The sequence below is a fragment of the Falco cherrug genome, chromosome Z (assembly GCF_023634085.1).
Source record: "Falco cherrug isolate bFalChe1 chromosome Z, bFalChe1.pri, whole genome shotgun sequence".
NCBI classification, from domain to species: Eukaryota; Metazoa; Chordata; class Aves; order Falconiformes; family Falconidae; genus Falco; species Falco cherrug.
This window is the reverse complement of record NC_073720.1, coordinates 60644750-60666702: the sequence shown is the minus strand read 5'-3', so window position 1 is coordinate 60666702 and position 21953 is coordinate 60644750. Positions and strand designations below refer to the sequence as shown.

General features: G+C 40.4%; 1 protein-coding gene across 6 annotated transcripts in view; it reads right to left on the bottom strand.

Annotated features, from left to right (window-relative positions):
- The window catches only part of FER (FER tyrosine kinase), a 192825-nt gene extending 171437 nt beyond the window's left edge, over window positions 1-21388 (bottom strand). For 2 of the 6 annotated variants that reach the window (XR_008730193.1, XM_055698691.1), the window contains exons 1-3: window positions 19181-20196; window positions 7160-7264; window positions 1720-1978 (exon numbers count right to left, since the gene is read on the bottom strand). Coding sequence is in view for 5 of the 6 variants with exons in the window: in XM_055698691.1 (XP_055554666.1) it covers window positions 1720-1926 (207 nt within the window). In the remaining variant the exon portion in view is untranslated. Of the gene's footprint in view, window positions 1-1719; window positions 1979-7159; window positions 7265-13345; window positions 13416-19180; window positions 20197-21310 lie in introns of those variants that run through there. The other 4 variants (XM_055698687.1, XM_055698688.1, XM_055698689.1 and 1 more) reach the window with 4 other exon arrangements.
- Between the last annotated feature and the right edge of the window lie 565 nt (window positions 21389-21953).

Sequence of the window (21953 nt, the reverse complement as noted above, 5' to 3'; positions counted from 1 at the left end):
TTTGATTCGGTAAAATTTCAGGCAGAGAGGAAAAAGCATTATAAAATAGTAAAGTAAATTAGAATGAGGTGAGTAAATTAATCAGTAATTCAGACATTTTAACTGCTAAAACCAATAAGACAATGTGTCACTACTCAACTTTAAAATCGTGACAGTGATATTTCAAGATAAGCCTACACAAAAGATCTGTCAGTAGCATCTCAATATTTTTGCTGTTATATTAAGATGTAGAGGCCACAGATATGGCTTGACAGAAAAATGGCACCTCCTTAAAAGGGGGGGGGGGGGAAGGGAAGAACAAAAATAATCCTGAAAGAACCATTTGACTGCCTGTGTCCAAAACAAGATTTCAAATTGTGACACACGTGCCTATCTTCAGCCCAAAAAGAATATGGTTCCAGTCAGTTCTTCAGCTTTTTAAAATGTATTTGCTCACAGGAAGTGGCCATCACTGACATGAACTGCTCTAGATTGAGCCAGCTACATGAAGGTTCTGATGCCAATGCTCCTTTACTGTTCTAGGCCTAAGGCGCTGTTTCATTGCCTAAAAAAACTGCAAACCAGTTTAGCTAGCATGTAAGAGCAATTCTAGTGAGGCAGCAGAAGCAAGAATTATTAGTCACATCACCAAAAATTCTATGCAAAACTCTGGGATCCAACAGTAGAAAGCTTGAAGAAAATACCTGACTTCTGCCAATCCTAGGCTAATGACAATGTCTTAATGTTTATTTACCAAAATCACCAGAATGTGGGGCAGCTGAAGCCTGATAGCTATAGCCCACAGCTTTCAAGTCATACATGCTGCCACTTTAGTGCAGTTTAAATACTGACAGCTGCACAAGATGCCATCACATTCCTAATGCTATGCCATAGCTAGTATTCAAACAGCCACCCCATAAGCCCACTACACAAAAACTTCTTTGTCTAAAATCTAGCTTGACCTAAAAAGGGTGTTTTCCTGCAGAGGGGAGATCAGGATTCATGCCAAACTGAAGGGAACGTGTAATCACTGCTACAGCAGAAGGCCCAAGAATTTGATAAGCCATTAAAACAGAACAATTTTCTGTAGTCAGGAAGGGATTCAAGTCAGGAATGAAGCTTACAAACAGGTGAAATAGGGAAGTCTGCTTCATCGGTACTCACACTGGACTTACTCTAAATCTGAAAATTAATAATCTGGGGGAAGGACAGCCTCACCTTTATAAAAAGTCAACACAATTATTTTAAATTGGATACAAAATAACTTCACAATTATGAGAAACATCCTGAATTAATGTTTTGTTTTTACAACACACACTGCAGTGCGAATAACAGCTGGAATGCTAGGCTTTGCCTTGGTTTCCTGGCATTTTTCTATTTCTGTCACAAATTCTATATAACATGAACAATAGTTCCTATTTAACTGTCTTAAAAGAAAAGCTTACTAGAGCATACACTATTTTCAAAACACTAAACAAAGCAGCAGGCTCAACCCAGGAACCTAAAATACTGAATTTTAGAATTCAGGATTGATTCTAGTTCAGTTATTATTTTCAAAGCAAGACTGGAGCTCAACTTCTACATTGTCCACTGAGGAACTAAAGGGAGCCTATTTTACTCTTCGGCAACAATAACTCTCAAGAAGCTGAATCAACAGGAATCCAACTCAAACTAAAACAAAAATAAATCCAGTGCTGCTACTTGCAAGAATATTCCAAATTCAAAATACTTCAGTCTTACCTTGGACACATTGCTGATATAATCCAATTGACACGTGCTCTCTTTATCTACTTGATTACAAAGATTCTGTAAAGTTGAGGCATACTCCTTATCGCTTTTTACTCGCATTACCATAAATTTCTTCACCGTTTCCAGCAGTCGTAGTTCCCAGTCTTGTAGTTTTAATAAAGCATCATGAGAATACTTCAGGTCACCTCCAAACCCCATCTTTTAAGGCACTATATACAGCACAGGGGAAAATGCAGGCTTCTCACCACATCTGAAAGCAGAAAAAGATTCCTGAGACACATACCAAAAGAAAAACCTCCAGTGTGATAAAGAGCAAATATTAACGTCTAAACCTTGAAATGACTTAACCTTGAGACTAACCACGTACACACACATCCTCAAAACAATCTGAAAGGAGGACCAGAGCACTGTTTTGAAAACTCATCTATGACTGGCCCAGAACTGTCCTCCTGCAGTTTCCACCTGCAAAACGTACCTCCCTAACTTAAAGTGGAGTTATGAGTACACACATAAAAGCATCTAAAACAGATATTAAAGGCCAATTCACGTATTTAATTAAATAAGTATAACTTACTGTATCTCCAAACAAGAACTGCCACCTATACTGTTCCACTCCTGGGGAACTGCAGCATTTTGTTCCCGGTGTTCACTATCCACAGAGTCCAGAAAAATAACAGCTTTCAGGCACTGCATTTGTGGGAAATGGGTAACGAGAAACTAGTTTGCTTCTAAACACTGTTTTAGCAGGCCACTGCAGATTCAGCCTCCCCAAAATCAGAAAATATCCAACCCAGGCTCCCCATGAAACCGTTCATTGCTCCTTTGGGTCATACATTAGGACAAAGCTCTCAAGTTCGCACGATCTTCCCCTAAGGCAGTCCAGTTTTACTGTACCAAATGGACATAATCTGATAAACAGGTAAAAAATGCTGCCTTACAAAATCCTTTATCACAACTGCAGGTCAAAGACATCTGTTTGAGCTAGCACTAAACATGCAGCCACATCTTGGAAGACCTGAACCCACATATGAGTAATTTCCACAGAGTTGCATAGGTTTTGTAATGCAGGCTGAACTCTTTTCTGTACATGTACCAAAACCCTGTTCCTATACTAATCAGCTTCACACCAATTAAGACAAACTTACATAAACTGCAAATATAGCTCTGGACCGCAGTGCAGACACGGACTGTGTACTGCTTATTCACTAGTTCCTACACTCCAGCAAAGTCTTAGCTCTTTTGAATGCAGAAGTACTGATTTCTTCATAGGCTTTACGTTGCACTTAAATTAGCAGTGTGTTTTACAAATGTTAATAGATTTACATTCCTAACAGCCCATGGGGCAAAGCAGGGGTAATAATCTTATTTTCACTGAGAACTGAGACACATAAACTAATGTCAGGATTGTACCATCTAATACTGGTATGCACAAGGCTTTAAGACAGTCTTTTCAGAGTGCGTAGCATTTTTAGCATGTTAAGTACCCAGAAAAGAAAAAGATGTTATTGGCTTCAGTTACCACATAGAATTTCAGAATATTTTGCAAATCAGAATCTAAACGATCTCTAGGGTAGCCTGACTCCCAGGATCATTCCTCTCTTCCTGAAGTTCCCTGCCTCTATTAGCTCTTCCAGTAACTTATGGAAATAAGCCTCGTTCACTACGTGTTTATTTTCAGAACACAAGCTATGCTTATAAAGGAAAAAACAAAAGATCCTATAAAGAAAATAAGAATACTGCCATGGTTACTGTGCATCTACACAGTACAGACGAGTCAAGGTTGTATAAGTAACCTTAAATCTATTGCAAGCTTTCATATGCCCTTTAATTTGGAACTGTATATTTTGGTCAGATTCCTTGCTGATGACTAGGAGCTCAGTCATAAAAAGCGACACTAAGTAATTCACACTGTCTGTACTTATAAAGGATAGAGTATGTCATTATTAGTTATATTAATTATAATCTTTTCAGTTAAAATTGAAGAACAGTCTTGCAAAACCACTAATACTTTAGTAAAACGAGCAAAAGAAAAAAATCTTCCAAGTACCTACTTATTAACATGACTGGAACTGCACTTCTGATTTTTTTACACCGTTTAGACCTACACCCACTTTTGTGACCAAGCTCATTTTCCTCCTAGCAGCACATCTTAGCATATTACCTAAATATGCTAGCATGTTAGCTATGAGGAAAGCTAGTGTTTTTATTTTCTTACATTCCAGATTCAGAAGAGATGGGAACTGAATCTCAGGATGAAGTCTGGCCTTGTGCTATGAGTAAAGTGCTGGCTTGCTTGTTTTTACTCTCACCTCCGTATTTTACTGAGAGGCAGGCAGGCAAGGGAGGGAGGAAATATTCTCAGCATATGATATTTCAGGCTGCTTCCACTGACTCACTGTGGAGCTGTAAGATCACAAAAATCAATAGAATAGAAGATCCAGCAACATTTCATTCCAGTCTGCTAAGCTTCCCTTCACTAAATAGTAATTAGATTTTTTCTGATTACACTATTAGATGCCTGGGTACATAGACAAAAATTGTAACACATACTGGACTCTGGTCTTTGTTTTAAATTATTCCATTCACCGTGACAGAAACAGCACAGCACAACGTCATTTTTCAAAAGTGATGGAATTCTGACTTGGTAAGACCAACAAGCATAAAGTCTCAGAGCTGATGATTTCCAACTGGGTAAGCCTGCCTCCATATATTTTCATTGTAAATTAAGAAAATGTTCAATCAAGACATTCATTAAAACTCAAACACTCCAATATTATGGAGGCAAGGAAGTGGTGAACAAGTACCCAGGACCTGAGCCACTTAAATGTCAATAAGCTAAAACCCAATGCTTTTAAAAAAATGTTAAAAAAGTGGTTTTGATTTAATACTTTTGAACACTTTTAAACAACCAAAAACAGCACAGATCACAGAGTCACTTACTTGAGATCAAAACTGTAAGACCTACCAAGGACGAGTAGGCATTTTCTATAAAATCTGTATTTCAAATATTCTTAAAAAGCACAAGCACATTTAAAAAGGCCAGTATTCAAAGAGACAACATCTGGCACCAATACAGACAGGTGACTTGACAGCTGCCATACAGGACTGACCAACAGAGTACAATATTTCAGTTGGAAGGGACCTACAACGACCATCTGGGCACAACAACCCATTCAGATCAGCACTCTGCCTCCCACCACAGCACCAGGAGATACTGTTAAGGGCAGCAAACAAGCTGGGCTATTGTGGCATGACCTTCCTTGTGCTTCCACATGTTCACAGCTAATGGATTACAGAAGAAATACTAATAGTGCCAATTTTGGACTTTACAACATTGCAATGCTCACACTGAACATACAACAACACAAACACAGATTCCCACCCAGATTTTGAAACCTCAGACTACGGACAATACTGAGTAGCGCAACAAAATCTGAACCCAGAAAAGATTTACTGTGGAACCAGTAGGAAATATGGGGAGTTTGAGACATAAACATACTCTCTACTCCAAGGCTGAAAAGGTAAAAATACAGTGTGGAAGATAATTGGGGTGGGGGTGGGCTTTTTTTCAAAGCAGCATGGGAGAATATTTTATCTTAAAGGAAAAAAACAGAGATGGCATCACATTTTAAAGTAGCTAGGGAGAATTGATGACAACAAACATGATATGCTTAATTCATACATTAAAAAAACCTGCAGAGAACGCTTAATTTTACTGTGAAAAGACTTTTCCTACTTCTGGCAGATACCCATGAGGTTTATCTCTTTTTCCACACATGGACAATGCTTGCATAACTTGACATGCCAATGAAGTCTCAAACTGAATTCTAGCATGTTTTGTAAAAGTAATAAAATCTCAGTGGCACAAAATAGGACACATGAGTTTCAGCTAGTTTTTTTTTTTTTTTATTTTGAAATGTGTGAGAGAAGGGGAGGGAGGGAGGGAGGGAGAGATACACCCACACTACTATAAAAATTACTGGATATACAAATTAGCTATCAGTATTTGGTAAGCTTTAACAGTTAAAATATGTCTGAGCCAACTCCAAGAAAGTAAGACTTACCTTCTTTTTAGAGTCACTCTCAAAGTAACAAACTAATCACTGACAGGAAGTAAACACTCAATGTACATTTAGAAATATGCTGTGAATGAGCAATGAGACCTTCAACAGTTCTAAATTTAAGTATAGTTACTGAAGACAGTTTATGACTTGTCTCAACTGTCTCCACCCCAGCAGTGTAGTAAGATTCCAAATGAAGCAATTTTACATTTTGTCATCGTGACAGTGAGAAACTTCAGTGACAGTCCCCTCAGCAAATAAAGCTAACATCCCAGCATTAGTAGTCTTCCTGGATTCCAGCCACAACTCTGAAGAGTTCATTGTAGCCAATCTGCATTTAATTTAAAGACTGCAATCTGTCCATGACATGAGAGCAGCCATACCACGTCAGGACAAAGGTCCTGTGTTTCTGACAATGATCAAAATCAAATAAGCAGGGAAGAACAGAGCACGTATATCGTAATACTTTCCCAGGATGCTCTCCTAACCCTTTTAACAACTGGTGCCTTCTGTCACATATTGCCATGAAATGTATCCAAGACCATGATTGCTAATCTTAGAATAATGATGGATCCACATTTATCAGTTGGAACTTGTGGTTTCATAACGTCAATGGCAAGACAGGCAACTAATAAACGACAAATTAGAAGCACACCTGGCCCCCAGTTAAATTCAGAACAGGAAAGCACAACACACATCTGGCACCAGAATATGGAATGGTCATGGTATACAGAGCACACCACACTCACTCTTGATCTGCTGTCAGCTCCCTTGCTCCTAAATCTGCATGGGCTTTAAATCACTTAGCATGGCTTATATTTTGCAGATTCTTTCTAGAACTGCAGAATCAGGGAAGGATGAGGACTTGGATTCAGGAGACATATCCTCAAATTCAAGGCTCATGTACTGATTTAAAGCAATTTTACAACAGGTGATCAATTTGTTGGACAGTCCATTTCATTTTCTGAATGTGAGGCTTGTAGTAGTTGTATTCCATCAAAACAATCAAATAAATCATTCTTAGCCCTCCACCCACACCTTAAACATGAATTAGACTGTTAAAGGATTGATATTACTGTTACTGTAGGATCTATTCCTGGAATGTACAAGACCATGGAATATAATACACATGCTTTACTTACCATTTGTTTACACTAACCACATATACAAAAAATTATCTATATATGCATTTCATGCAAAATACATGGCACATGAACTAGTTGAATTAATGCTTCCATAGAGCTAGTACCATCTATAAACAAATAAAGTGGTAATCTAAAGCCAGCCTGATCATTTCAAAAATGGTCTGAAATATTAGTCTACTCAAGGCAAAATAGGCAGCTTATTTTCAGAAAACATAGCACATTTACCTTAAAAAGTTGTCCTCAAGAAATTATCCTTAGTACACTTCTCTTAATGTCAGCAGCTACTTCTGATTTTCACTTTCTGAAATATACTTTTATTTTCTGGGGTCTCTGTGAAAGAAAAACAGATAAAATTTCTTATTGTTCTTCCAGCATTTTAAAACACACTGCAAAATTTAAATTTGGGTAGGTTGCTTTGGATTTTCAGATTATTGCGAGAAGACAGATTTTTTTAAAAGAGACAGAGTCCAAGAAAACTGAAAGAGTAGACTTCTCAAATGACTGCAACTAGTAGCATGCTATCCCTTCACACACATAATTTTGAGGGAATAATTTTGTCTTTACTCATGTAACCTAAGATTTATTTCTTTTTTATGTTCTTGGAATTTCTTGTGACGCAGTGTACTGTACCAAGAAAATTAGATAATTTCATTTATTTCTGAACTTGGCCCTTAATAAAACAAAAACAAAGCCCATTAATAAGGAAAATGAAAGCATGAAAGACTCAAATTCTTTACATGAAAGACAAACTTAGTGGCAGTATTTTCACTAGAATGTAAGAATACAAGTGGCAACATGAGAAAGGGACCAATCAAGACACAGAAATGTCTTACATGGCTCTAACTACTCCAATATCTAGAATAGTAAGAGGTCAGAAAGTTAAAATGACTGCAGCACTAAAATTTCAAGTTGCAACTGTGGACTGCAACCTAGGTGAAGCAAACTGCAACAAAAAGCTGGATCTTTGAGGTTTTATGTTAAGAAAAAAATATATAAAATGTATAAAAAAATAAGAAAAAGGCCTTGCGTATATCTTACAAGTGCAGGGTATACTTTATAAGCTACGTGGACCAACGTTAAGCATTCACTCACAATCTCCTACCAGAATGTGTCATCTGAAGTTAAACCTTCAGATGAGGCTTTCAGTATTAGTTTAGCAATGCCCTTGTAAAAAAACAGAAAGGTTAAGCAAAACTGAAAGACCCGACACCATATATAAGGGTAAAGAAAAGAGAATTATTTTCAAGATCTCCATTACTTAAAGCACTAATCACAGTCACATTTGTAAAATCTCACGAAAGGATAGTTCTAGCTCATAATCAAGCGGACGTTATTCCTTTCTGGTTACTTAGTGACATTCTAGAAACAAAGTGCTGCCTAATATAAACACAAAACTTCCATTCTCCATGACCAAAAATAGAAAAAGCTGTAAGTGATGCTTACATTCAGTCACTGCAAAGAAACAACAGATACGCAAGCAGATATGAAAGGAGAAAAAAAGTGCAGCAGGCTAGAACCATTACCAAATTCACCACATTTTTAATAACAGATACAAAAATACTTGTTGCAAAGTTGCAAAACCCAAGAGAAAGTCTTCACCAGCCAAAAATCAGAAGCAAGAGCAAAACATTATAGAAAATTTGACTCCAGTCCTCCCAACACACATACAAACCAGCTGGAAACACCAGACTATCACAGGACAGGAATACTGTTTTGAACCCCTTTCCTCATTCAAACAGGACTCATGAAAGTAAAACACATGCTACCAACACCACCTGGGCACATTCAGATTTCAAGCAGATGTTAAGGAATTGCCTGTGGTAAAAATGAACCCCTTCTGAAAATTCCATTTATTACACGAAAAAACATATTGGAGCCACTTAAACACAGACGAGATGTATCTTCTTCTCTCCACACTGAGACAAAAAAGCACACTTTTTGTTTTAAAGAACTAGTCTATCACATACTTAGAATGGAGAATTTTGTCTATATAAACACAAAAATGCAAACCCAACTTTTCTTCAGAATTCCAGTTACTACTGACTTTTAATCTATGTGCATATTTTCATTTGCCTACAGGTCAGTAGCATAATTTACAACTGGTAATACAAGTCCTATACTGGTCTAATTGATAGGTGTATACTAGCTAATACACAGAAGCATAATAACAGCTTGCCAGTGAACTACACAGCCATCTGTAAGACAGCAATAAAATGTTACAAAATTCCCACTGCTGTCTCTGAGCTCAGACACAGCAGAATCTGATAGTTATGGGTGGCTTGCTACCTCAATGCAATAAACCACTAAACATATAAAACAATTGAAAGAAAGATAGTGCAGAAAACCTAAATGATCTGTTCTTTTCTGAAATTACCGCCGAGACAGTCAAAGCCAACCCCACACCAGACCCTCTTAAGACTGGGGATATATAGGGCATTCTCTCAAAACGAAGCATCAGAGGAACGTTTAAAGATTGCAAATTAATACTAAGAACTCACCAAGGCCAGATACTGTTCAGTTGAAGTGTCGAAGCACCAAATATAAAATTGCCAAACTATTAATTCTGCAAAAACTTAGGCTTAAGGTGACCCAAGTAAAGAAGAGTGGAGAGTGGAAAATGCACCAGTTTTTTTCAGAGCTTGACAAGGCAATGTGTAGAAGCACGACAAAGATGACCTGACTTTCATACGAGGCAAGGTGATTAAAACTGTAATGAAGACTGGAAAAAAAACCCCACAGCTTTTGCAGAGGAAAGTCATGCTTCACAGCTTGAAGTGTTCTTTGAAGGAATCAAGGGTCTTGTGGATGAAGGTGTTGGAACTGGTAGTGAACAAAAGACTTCTAAAAGATTTCTGCTGATGTCTCTCATAGGAAGCTGTTACAGAAGTGAAGACCTTGCTGGGTAAGATTTAAGAGACAAAGATTCACAGGGGAGAGAGTCAGAAGCATCACCAGAATTTGTGCCAGGACTTGGGCTGCTGTTCAGAATGGTCACCTGTGTATCTTTTCATTTCACACATCATCTGTGTTTGAATTTGTAAATCATACAAAATTACTAAAAGCCAAACTGACAAGTCATAAAAAAAATTAAGGGAAGAGAGAACATAAGAATATTTTATGATGCTGATACATTTGTGGTGTTACTATTCCTGTTAAATTATTCTATCTCACGAAGAACGTAAAACACCAAAAAGTACAGGTAATATTGATAACAGTATGGAGCAAGTTCTCCAGAAAGAAACTTTTTTAGTTCACAAAACAGGTAAGTATGGCAGGGTGTCAGATCAAAGTACAAAAAATATAATCATGATAGCACAAAGTGACATGGTATGACAGATGCCTGAAGTGTTTCCCAGAAGAACATGGGGACATCAAATGAAATTTTAAAAATCTGCTCTTAAGTACTTCTTTGCCTAGTAAATAATTAAATGAGCGAATTCAATGCCTAAAGACATTTTTTTGAGACCAAGAAACAAACAGGTTCAAAAACAATTCTAAAATTCATGAAGAAATCCAACCTGCCAAAGAGCAGAACTTCCATCTCAAGATATCTCTGAACTGCGCAAAAGCAGGACCAGAATTATTATTCTACCTTTGCGCCAAGAGACCCTTCTTATCTGACAGTAGCAAGTACTGAGCTAGATGGACTACACTTGATCGTGTACATACATTCTCATACAGTGCACTGTCACTCTCTCACCCCTGCACATGTAGGAAGACCAGACTTTTCCCTAGCAGCTCTTGCAGCTGTGATCTTATTAAAAATACACAAATATGACACAGCAGGCTCCCTCAAAGACTAAGATTTACACTTGTCAGTAGTTAAAAAAAAAACACAACCAACCAAAAAAATCCCCACCACCAGATAAAAGCCCAGGAACCAACTCTTAGACCCTCTGCCTAGAATTACAAGAAACGCTTCCTTTTCAAGTATACCAAGTTTTCATTTACCTGTTGGAATTCTTTTCACGCATGCAAATGGTAGTTAAAGATACAACAGAAGTAAGTCATCAACAATCATGCAGAGGTAAGGCTTATAACCTAAAGACACCATCTAATGTATTCCCTTTGCAAAGAACCACACCTACTTACCTATGGCAGAAAGATCTTTCGTCAAGACTCAGCCTTCTCAAGCTATCTGATTTAGTATTCCCCTATCCTCAGCACAACAAAAAAAAGTTCTTCAATTACCAAATCTCACCTTCTCCACCCCATGACTGAGGAAAGAAGAAACTAGCCACTTCTTTGCAACCTGAATATCCTATTTTTTTACTAGACAATTCTAATTCTTTCAGTCTTTCATTTTAAATAATTTTCTAGACCACTGCCCTCTGAACACCCTTTAATTGGTCTCTGTCTCACTTAAGAGTTCAGAACCTAAACCAGTAGGGTACTGTAGGACTCACCAACTCCGAGAAGGTCAGAGATTACTACAAATTACTTTCAAGCTCCTGCCCAAGCACTTTAACCTCTTCCCAACAGCATGATACACTGTCTTTCTTAGTTTGTGATCAAAAAATTCCACGACCTTTTCCACAGAACTCCATCTTACCCTATTTCTTTCCCCATCACATACCCATCTGTGCCAGCCTACAGATAGTCTTGTTACTTTTGTGCTCACTGACACCCTGCTTTGTTGCAGATGATGTCTCCCATTTACCAAGACTATTCTAAAGAGTAATCTCATTCTCTACCACACCTGCAGCTCTTCCCAGCTCCCCATGAACTGAAAACTTCCTCAGTGTGCCCTTCATTTTATTATCTCGGGCCTCCTGTAAAAAATGTGCAATGGGAAGAGCTGCCATTTGGTAGTGAACCAAGTGGTGGTAAGTGTTCTTTACCAATCTTTACCAATTTTGTTTCCACTCTGTAGAAGTTTCCACCTCACAGTGGCAGGCAAATAGCAAAGCAGATACTGGAGACTTAATCTCACCAGGCAGAAGAGTACAAGGTGAAAGCAGCTACAGTTTAGGAAGAGGAGAGCTAGGCTGGTGTGGTGAAAAATTATTAAATCGATTGCTGCTTATAAAAAAGTCTTCCATTAGGAATTGTTTAACTTGGACAGTGAGCTCAGGGAGCTCAAGGACAACTTTAATGAGTTGGTGGTGTTTGTCCTGAGCCCCCTGAACACACAAGACATGAGCAGGAACATCCAGACAATAATACTGTGTGCAGCTGTGTCATGACAGTAACTCCACCCCACCAGGTGTCTGGCCAACGTCCCTGGCATGTGCGAACCTTATGCATCATGAGACAGTGCACGCCTGCGCTTGCACTTAGCCTAAACTTAAAAGTTTACATATGCTAGGTATATAAATATTTTTGGTTTTCACCAAGTATAAAGGTAGGCAAGCTCCAGGACTGGGCCAGAAGCCCCACAGAGGAATATTCCCAGTTACCGACAGACTCCCAACACCAGCTGCACCAGTGCCAGGAATGTGGGCCTGGATGACACTAAGGCAGTAGTCGGTGACGTATCCTTTTCTTGGTCTCTGTAAGGCTTTGCAGTAATGATTTGATGCTTCGCTTCTATTGCTCTTTTATCATATTGTGCATAATAACTAGTACTGTTTCCTTTTATCATATTGCATGCTATTTTCCTTATTGTATTGTAATATAATAAACTGCATTTATTCTTGTATTTGATTTGGAATTCATTTTTGCTTGGTATCCAGTCAATCAGCAAAATAGTTGGCCGCCACAAGTCGTTCTGCCACCACACCTTGGGAATCAGTGCTGCACTCCTGTTAACTCTGGAAAAGGCAGTGCTGCATACAAAATAACAGACACACACACACACCCCTTGCTTTCAAAGGGTAAATGCGCCCAGTTTCTTGTTACCTTCCAAGTAAAGAAAGCTTTCCTTCCTGTATTTTTCCTGGAATTAAACTTTCTTTAAAATTTAAGTTGTAGGCTGCAAGGAAAGCCAAAGAAAAGCATGGCCTCCGTAGAGGGTACCTGACCAATGATTTTTCACTGAACTCTCAATTCTGCAACATTTATCTCCATGCTACATCTTAACAGTAAAAAGGACTGAGCAGGATGAGGCTAGTAAAAATAATTCTCATGTGGCTGGCACTGTGCTCTGGTATCTCCAACCCTGTTAAAAAGATCTGCCGGCTAAAGGACAGGACTGTGATAGAACTACAAACAAACATACAATGCTAAAACGAAAGCTGGCCACAAATTGAAAACACCTAAATAGACATATTAATGAGGCAGGGTTATTGGAAGTGTATATTAACAGGAGCAACAAAAGTCAACTGAGGTATTGCATGTTGAAGAGATTTCTTGCCTTACATTAATAGCAAAGATGGAAACAACTCAGCAAAAGTGACAAGAGTCAACACTGAAATTAAAAAGTAGATGTGGTAACTTTGTAGACTAATGAGTTAGTCTATACACAGTTACCTTATTTCTTTGCTGACTTCATTCATTCATTCAGATGCTGAATTCTCCAGTCCCAAGGTAGAAAGCGGTCTTCCTCATTTGAAAAAAAAAAACCCAAAACCTCTGAATGAAACATATTTCATATGCCTTGAGGTAAGTACATGGCAAGTCAGAATGAACACGCACACAAAAATCCAAACAAAAACCCCCTGTCCTGAGGGCACCTACTGAAATACTTCTTCAGAGAAGCCAGAGGACAGAACAATACTGTCACAGTACTGAGGGGGTGTCATCATCACAAAGCACTATGTGAGACTCCTCCCTGGAAAGATTTCAGATCACAGAACTCTCCCAGCTACTGCCATTGCATGTTTCAACATAGAAATCCAGAATGCTGCCAGGAGCTTCTGCCAGAACCACTGTATAACCTCTTGAGGTTTAAGGACAGCCATAGAAAAACAAGAATCCACAGGACATGAAACAATTTTTAAAAAGTCTAGAGGCAGTTTAATGTCTTCTTGTGGCCCAACATCAGCCAGAATTTCTCACTGCAGCCAAAACAATTAGATTAAAAATTTGCCATTAGTCTGTAATACATGACAATACTGGTCTCCTCAGGAGAAATATAATCTAGTTCAAAGTATTTATCACTCCTTCAAAAGAAATTCAAAGAGCAATCAGGTGTGGCTGTTTCTTTCCTCCTTCATTAAACTAATTACAACCTTCTGGTTCATTAAACCCTCTATTTAGTTAACTCGCTGCTCATCCAGTCTTCTTGAGGTCACTTATTTCCTTGGCACCATTGTATCACATTTTATGCAGTTCGATTATGCCGTAGTCTGTACAGAAAATCAGCCCACAAGGAACTCAGGTCCATGAGGAGACAGTCCTGCCCCTTCCCAACAGCTGACACTCCAGCCTGTGACTCTGCAGGAAATGTAACATACTGTGTGGTTCAGTGAAAGGTGCTGCTTCAAGTCTGTTCACTGTTCCTGAGCTGAATGGTTTTTCCTTTGCATGCTCCGTATCTTAAAAGACACTGTGATAACTCTTAAATGGAATACAGTTACTCTCACTATAGAATCACCAAAAAGACAGATGACTGAACTATGCATCTGCACCTTCTTAAACATTTTAAATGCATAACAAATATATAAATTTTACAAACATATACCAGGGTTAACTTCTCAGGAGAAATGAGAAAACTACCCTATCTTTTTAGATCCAGTCACTGTTGTTTGGGTATCATCAGCCTTCCCAGTTACAAACACTCCTTCTGAAGTGTATCTTTCTCATTTGAGTATGTATAAATGGATCAAGCTTTAATTAATGGATGTCACAACAAACTTTTAAAAGATGTGGATGTTTAATCTCCCAGGTCTCTGGAAAAAAGGTACTGAAGTGCACATGAGCAAAACGAGTATGCTTGGGCTCTCCACATGGGAATTTATTTGAATACATAAGATTCAGCCTAACTGGTTCTTACTGCAAGAGGGGTTGCTTTTTATACTCAGACTTTCATTCTCCATATCAAAAATATTCTTCCTAGAAATGATACCAAGCAGCTAACTTGTAATTTAAGAGGCAAAGGTTCTTCATGACAGAGCGCCATTCATGGATATTCTTCAGGAAAAAAAATATATTTAGGGATGGTAATAATGTTTGTATTGTAGGTAAGGGTTATTTAGGTCCCTCAGAATTCTTGCCTTACTGTAATCTAAGACAGTTGCAGGGAATTTGACTGACTACATCTTTAAATCTGAAATCCCAACTTAATCTGAGAAGAATTCTTTAGAAGGACATCGCCATCCTATTGTAGTAGTCAAATATTAACCACCATCTGCTTAATCGCTGCTTTGGAAATAGCGGCTCCTACCCCCTGAAAGCAGACTGACCACATCCACACTGCAGATCCCTGCATCTCCACTAGGCTTCCCCAACCTGGCTGGGGGGGACTTTGGTGATGAAATACTAGAGCACAAGAGATCACCATGTCACAGCCCATCAGAAGGATATTTTAGCAGCATGATACACACAGTATGCACTGCATGCTTTAAGAAAACATGAAGCCTTAGGTTTGAGGACACAAAGCATACACAGACAGGATACCTCCAGAACACTGCTCTGGACAGGACACAGATCTACTGAAGTGTGCATCTATACTGTGGCTGGAGCACAGTTTGGAGAAAACACGCCTGCCAGCTGTGGTCAGGTTTTCTTTCAGAGGGTACCAGCTAGCTCCAGAAGAGCAGAGCTGGAAAGCACGTGGCATGGAAAATCAAAAGACCACAGAGGAAGAGAAGGATTGAACCAAGCTGAGATCCTGATCTCAAAATGTATGTATGTAATTACTTCCTCGTATAAAAAAAAGAACCCGATACATCACATGATCTAGATGCCAATTATATTTGTTAAAATTGTAGCTTCAAATTTACTTAACACATTCACTGATGAGAGATCTCCCACTCCGATTTCAACATTCACCTAATCCAAAAGGCAGAACAGCATATTAACTGGCCGCCTTCTATCTTTGCTACAGACCTTCAACTCTTTACAATTCTTTGTTTCGGCTCCACACTTCAACTGCTAATATTTCTCTGTGTTTTGCAAATCAGGCATTTCCTTTTATCTGTTGAACTTCAGTTATCACAACTGCTGAACAGGTGAACAACCATATTGGGGGAATTACAGAAAACATACTCTCCTCAGGAGAAAACACACCATTCACTGCATCACCATACAACAAACATACTCGTGCCAACAATAAACAAGCATGTGTTTTTCCGATTCCATGCTTTATATCTTTTAACCAGTTAAAAGGTGCTCCAAAGTCACATGATTTTCCTTGAAATTGGCTCCAAAAGCAAATCTTTCAGCATTTTGCTGAAGGGAGGGGTAATTATTTCAAAATACCATTTTTTACAGTGTTTACATTGTCACATTTTTAAAGCAGCCACTGCACTTGGCTGCACCCCTTATCTGCAATTCCTGAAACTTACATGGGATACAAATACTGTGGGGTACTGTTCTACATTCATGAAAATTTCAAAGCAGAAGCCTCAATTAGGAAGTCAGACCAAAACCATTAAAGAAACCTTTAGCATAATCCACAAAAGCTGTATTTTAACAGACACTGTGGCACTACACTACACTAAACGGATTTTAACAAACTTACATAATGTAATAGCAGATAGAACAAGCTTTAGGTATTCAACGGTTTAGGTTTATCCTAAGATCCTACTCTTATGTGTTTTTATGTTCACCAATGATGAATTTTGTGATTTACTAGCCCCGTGGCTAACAACTTCCACCAGCAGAGCCATTATTAGTGTTTTATTTGTCTAAGCATCAGAGGACCAAATATTGAACAAAATTATTCCTCTCTATTAAATAATCATTAAAACCACGCCCTTTCCCACTGCAGTCTGTCTTGTACTGAGAACAACTTACTACTCCCATTCTCAGTTCAAACAGCAAACATTATAAATGTGATGATGAACTGTGTCAGTTACAATATGCTATCAATATATGGAATAAGATTTTCCAATTTTTCTAAAGCAAAAAGTTAGGTATAAACAGAGCTGGAGAAAAGCAGCAAAGCTGACAAGTACTGAAATTAAGAGATTTACAAATTGAGGATGAAAACCTAAATGCCACCCTCTTTGAAATGCATTATGTGATCATGTAATTACTTCCACAGTGCTTTTCTGCATAAATGCCTGACTCATTTATTACAGAGGATGGAGTGCTCTGGGGATGATTCAGCATTCTGTCAGAGGGGCTCATCTTGACAACTCTATCATGCTCATTGCTGTAATTATATGTCTCCTAGTTTCTAAACAGACAATTTCAGGGAACAAAGGGCTCATGATTAATATAATACTTTAACACTGTTCTGGATTCTATTTCTGCTTCTGGCAAAGAGTGCTTACATAATATGCAACAATTCACAAACTTTTCACAGGTTGTCCCTACTTAAAAGGTAATTGATTTTTCATTAGGTCTTGATTATGGTAATTTACTTTGATGCTTAAGCTTAATTTCATAAATGTATCAGCTTCTCATGTCAAACTAAATCGCTTCCAAAAACCTAGTACGAAAAAAAGGTTGTGAGACTCTAAGATCAAGTGATGACAACTACAAGAGAGCTTGCAAAAGGACTGTCTTCAGACCAAGATTTGAATACCATATAGAAAAATGTCTCATACATGGCTGAACTATTACGTAGTTATTCATCAAGCACTTTCATTACTAGCACTTGATAACACAGGATTCCAAATGGACCAGAGTACTGTGCAAGCAATACTGTAATGCATACATAAAGGACAGATCAAGAGTGCCCATACAATGTTTTTATTTCTCCCTTAACAGTTGAAAGTTTCATGTGATGATCTTAATGGAGAGCTACATCACAGAAATGTCTCACAGTACGTAACCACTCCTGTTAGTCCACATTCACCTTATCAATAACAGAAGGGCAACATGTGGCCCTAGTAGTAACTCTCTCCTCAGCAAAAAGTAGGAGCAACCATATCAAAAAGCCTAACAAAATACCCCCACTGCCCAAAGTGCAAGTTCACTACATAGACAAGATTAAGCAGCCAGAGCTCTGTTCTAACAAGCAGACTAATACATTTCAAAGATGAGGAATTCTGATAAATCTGTACAGCTGCCCAGAAAACAGTCACTGAACCACAGTACAGTTATGGAGTATAGAGATCTGTCTCTACACACTGCTATGACATTCACCTGCATGTCACGAGCAGGTTAGTGTGTCATTAGCAAGCTCGGATATGGGAAAGCAAGTTTGAAACTATGTGGTTAAACCGTTCGGCATTTTCCCTCTACTGCAGAAAGGCAGCAATGCAAAGGAAGATGGTGACTATAGAGCAAACAGTAATCTGAGATCCAAAGTAGAAAGATGTTATGAAGTACAATTCACTCACTTAAATTAGTAACAACATTAAGTCTTAATTTATTGGAAATTTATTTTTATTGTCATCAAGTAAACACACAGGACTGAAAAAAACACCTATTACTTCAGATTCATTACACTCAAAACCAACCTGAGCCCTGCATTTAAACTCACAGGAGAAATTAGAAAACATTACACTCATGCTCTCAAATATGATTTCATGCTACAAGATGAATGGAGTCAAAATTCTCCATCCCATGAAACTGTCCTAAAAGAAAAAGCTTTTTTAAAAGCACCTTTACTGCTTTTTTAAGAACCATTTCCAAAATATACTATGCACTGTATGTGACCACACATGTACATCTTGAAAAGAAATAAGTATATTCTCTCAAACCCCAGAAACAAAGCTACAAATTCCAATTCTTCACTACTAAAAAAGTTTCCAGAATAAATCTTTCCAAAGAAATGCTAGTTACCCAACACAAACGTTATACAGCACATGTTGCGTACTTGCATGCAGTGTTTTACACCCTTTAACTCCCTAATAAAACGGTGAATACTCAACAATTCCAAGACTATCTCTACTGTATAATAAACCTCTCCACTAAGCTTTCAAAATCCATTTCTATAAGGCAAATACATTAACACTGTAATTAAGATTAAATAAGTACTAAGGGGACAGGGTGATGTTAAGATATGAGCATATACAGTTTACTTCCTGCTGGAATGAATTCAGGCTTTCCTCTTCACTTGCTGGCCCTCCGCCCTCCCCCGCCCCAGCAAAATAATCCCCTTTCCTTTTCCTAGACCCACTTCTCACACACTGCAAAAAAACTCCTCCCTGTGAAGTGATGACTTCATGCAGCTAGACCATCTCCTTGTACGGAGTTTCCGGGCTTGGTGCCAGCTTTCCCCGCCTTCAGGCTGACACGGCAACATACCTTCCTTCACCCCGCTGCTTCCCAGCTGAAAGAACGTCGAGGAGCGGCAGCAAGCGGCGGGGGCAGGCCGGGTAGGAAGAGGGGGTCTCCGCACGGACAAAGAACAGGCTGCCAGATGCCTGCCCCGGACTCACGCCTAGCATAAACCTTCTTTCTATCACCACGGCATGTCTCCTCTCTGCTGCATGAAGAACAAAACTGAACTCAATTTTTAAGTACGGAGATACACCCTGCATTACCTAACTGCAGTGCAACCCCACGTAGCTGAACCTTGCTTTCCCGTGTTAAATCTTTATTCCAGTGAAGCAAATGTTACCTCTCCCCTTCTCTTAACAAAGATCCATCTAATCTTCCTTTGTATTACTCTGAAATCCTCCCACCCCTTCTTAAGCCCGTCTTTACTTTCAGTGGCTCCTCAGAATAATTTCTGCATGACCACTTTATATGCTGGCAATCCAAATACCAATCAAAAAAGAACCACCCTTGGAAAGGTTTGGTTATGATTGTTACAGCTGTTATATATATAACATATATATGAAGTTATAGCTGTAGAAAAGCAGGAAAGGATCTTGGCAATGGTTACTGAGGTTTTGCTCAGTTATGAAGTAACTTAGTACATACAAGACTCGATCTTCTCCTTCAAAGAAATATCCCCAAAGCTGAACTCTTCCAGGGTTAACGTTCTACACCTGTATATTCTTAAGTTGTAACAGTACCAACAACTGCTTCAACAAATTAAAAAGGAATTTATAACAGAGAGAACATACATTTGCCTCACCAATAATACTTATTACTGTAACTCAACCTTTAACAGGTCCATCATTTGCAATTTGCTTTGACTATGAACAGATCAGAAGTATGAACATCCCACCTTCAGTCTTGCAAAGACTAGCACATACATGTAATAAACTGTATCAGTCATCTCTTTATTGTGTATTATTTAGTAGGTACAATTAACTAAAAATAATACCCAGGAAATTCTTTTGGTCAAAAAGTTTCAGGTGTTGCCTGCGTTTTCCTTAAAAGAAGCCACATTAAAACATAACAGAAGATCAAAGTCACTCTCTGCAGGTTTGGTACAAAGTGGGGAAAAGTTATGTTAACTACTTGAAAAGCACTGCTGCTTTCTTGCAAACAGAAGACAAGTTTGTTGGCTTGTTCAGGAGTATAACAAAACCCTAGGTGTTCACACAGGACATGTCACTTCTAAGGGTGCATGCTCATGTAAATTCAAACAAAACAAAACGTACTCCAATATGAAAAGGGAAGCTTAATGCCCTTCTACATATTTTGTTCTCAAAATATCAAACGTGAACATTTAGGGTTCCTGCTAATACCAAGCCCACAAACGCGCAAAGCATTAAAATGCACATTAAAAAAGGCAGGGCAGTAGCGCTAAGAAGGCCCTGTCTATGCAGGCTCTAGATTTAATGTGTAAGTTAAGAAGGTCGCTACGTTGTACAACATCGTCACGGCGGCGAGGGCAGGGGCACAACAAAACGAGGGTCGTTGCGTTCATGGGAGCGGGTGGCCACACATCACAACGTTTCAAGCGGGGGCTGGCACGTCCTCCCCGTTATCCGCGGCGCTCACAGCCCGGCCGGCGCGCCGCGGCGCACCCGGAGCGTGGCAGGCGGACAGCCCTGCGGGCGCCGGTGGAGACGGGAGCCGCGGGCGCCGGCCCGAGCCAGCCCCTTCCCTCCTCTCGCCTGCCGGCCCGGGGCCCGCCCCGACCCCGCGCCGGGCCCCGCGCCCCCGGCCCGAGAGGTAGCGCCGGGGGCGGGGATCCGCACCCGCCGCGCTGCCTGCCCCGCCGGGGCGGAGCCGCCGCCCGGCGACGGGCGCCCCTGACGTCTCCCCGCGCTATCGCCGCGGGAGGCGACCGGATGCCGCCGCCGCCGCCACCGCCCCCTCAGCGGAACGCGTGAGCGGCGCCGGTGTCCGCCCTGCCACGCCCGCCCGCAGGTAAACCCACGCGCGGGGCCTACCAGCCCCCCTACGCCGCCGCCTGCTGGACGGGCGGGCGGCGCACGGCAAGGGGCGGGGGCGGCCACCCCCCAGCCCGGGCGCCGCTCCCGGGGCGCGGGCACCAGCGGCGGCGCCGCTGCGCCGCGCACAGCACCTACCTACCTGACAAGCCGAGCCCCTCCGCCACCGCGGGCGTCACGGCCCCACCAGCGCCACGTGACCGGCGCGGGCCAATCCGCGCCAGGCTCCGCGCTCCCTCCCGGCCAATCCAGCCGCTCCCCGCCTCCCGGTGACGCGCTGCAGCTCTGGCGGCCAGTCAGCGGGGAAAGACGCGCCACCGCTGCCGTCTCCCGGCCGGGAGCGGCGGCGCGATTGGCCAGCAGCCGTGCCGCTCCGGACCGGGGGGCGGGGCTGCCCCGCCTCTCTCCGCTCCGCCTCTGCTGCGCGGGGCGTCCGTCTCCCAGCAACGGGGTTTATCGCAACTTCTTTTTTTCTTAGACACGCCTAGAAATACCTTAGCGTTAGCAAAGGATGGCACGGGAGGTTAAATGTCAGGTTTACTGAGTGGTAAGGAATATTTACATCATGGCAACACTACGGTACCACGTACACCGGGTTTGAAGTATTGGTGTGATTTCTGTGCTGTTTATTGCTTGACCCTGGAGACGTAGGCGCAAACATTGAAGAGATGTGTGAAACTTCAAGATGGCAAATCCTGAGAAAATAACTCTATAGACGTTGCAGGTCACAGACAGGCAGACAAGGAGTCTTTGTGTTTTGTTCCTTGCCAGCTGGTAAATGAGAA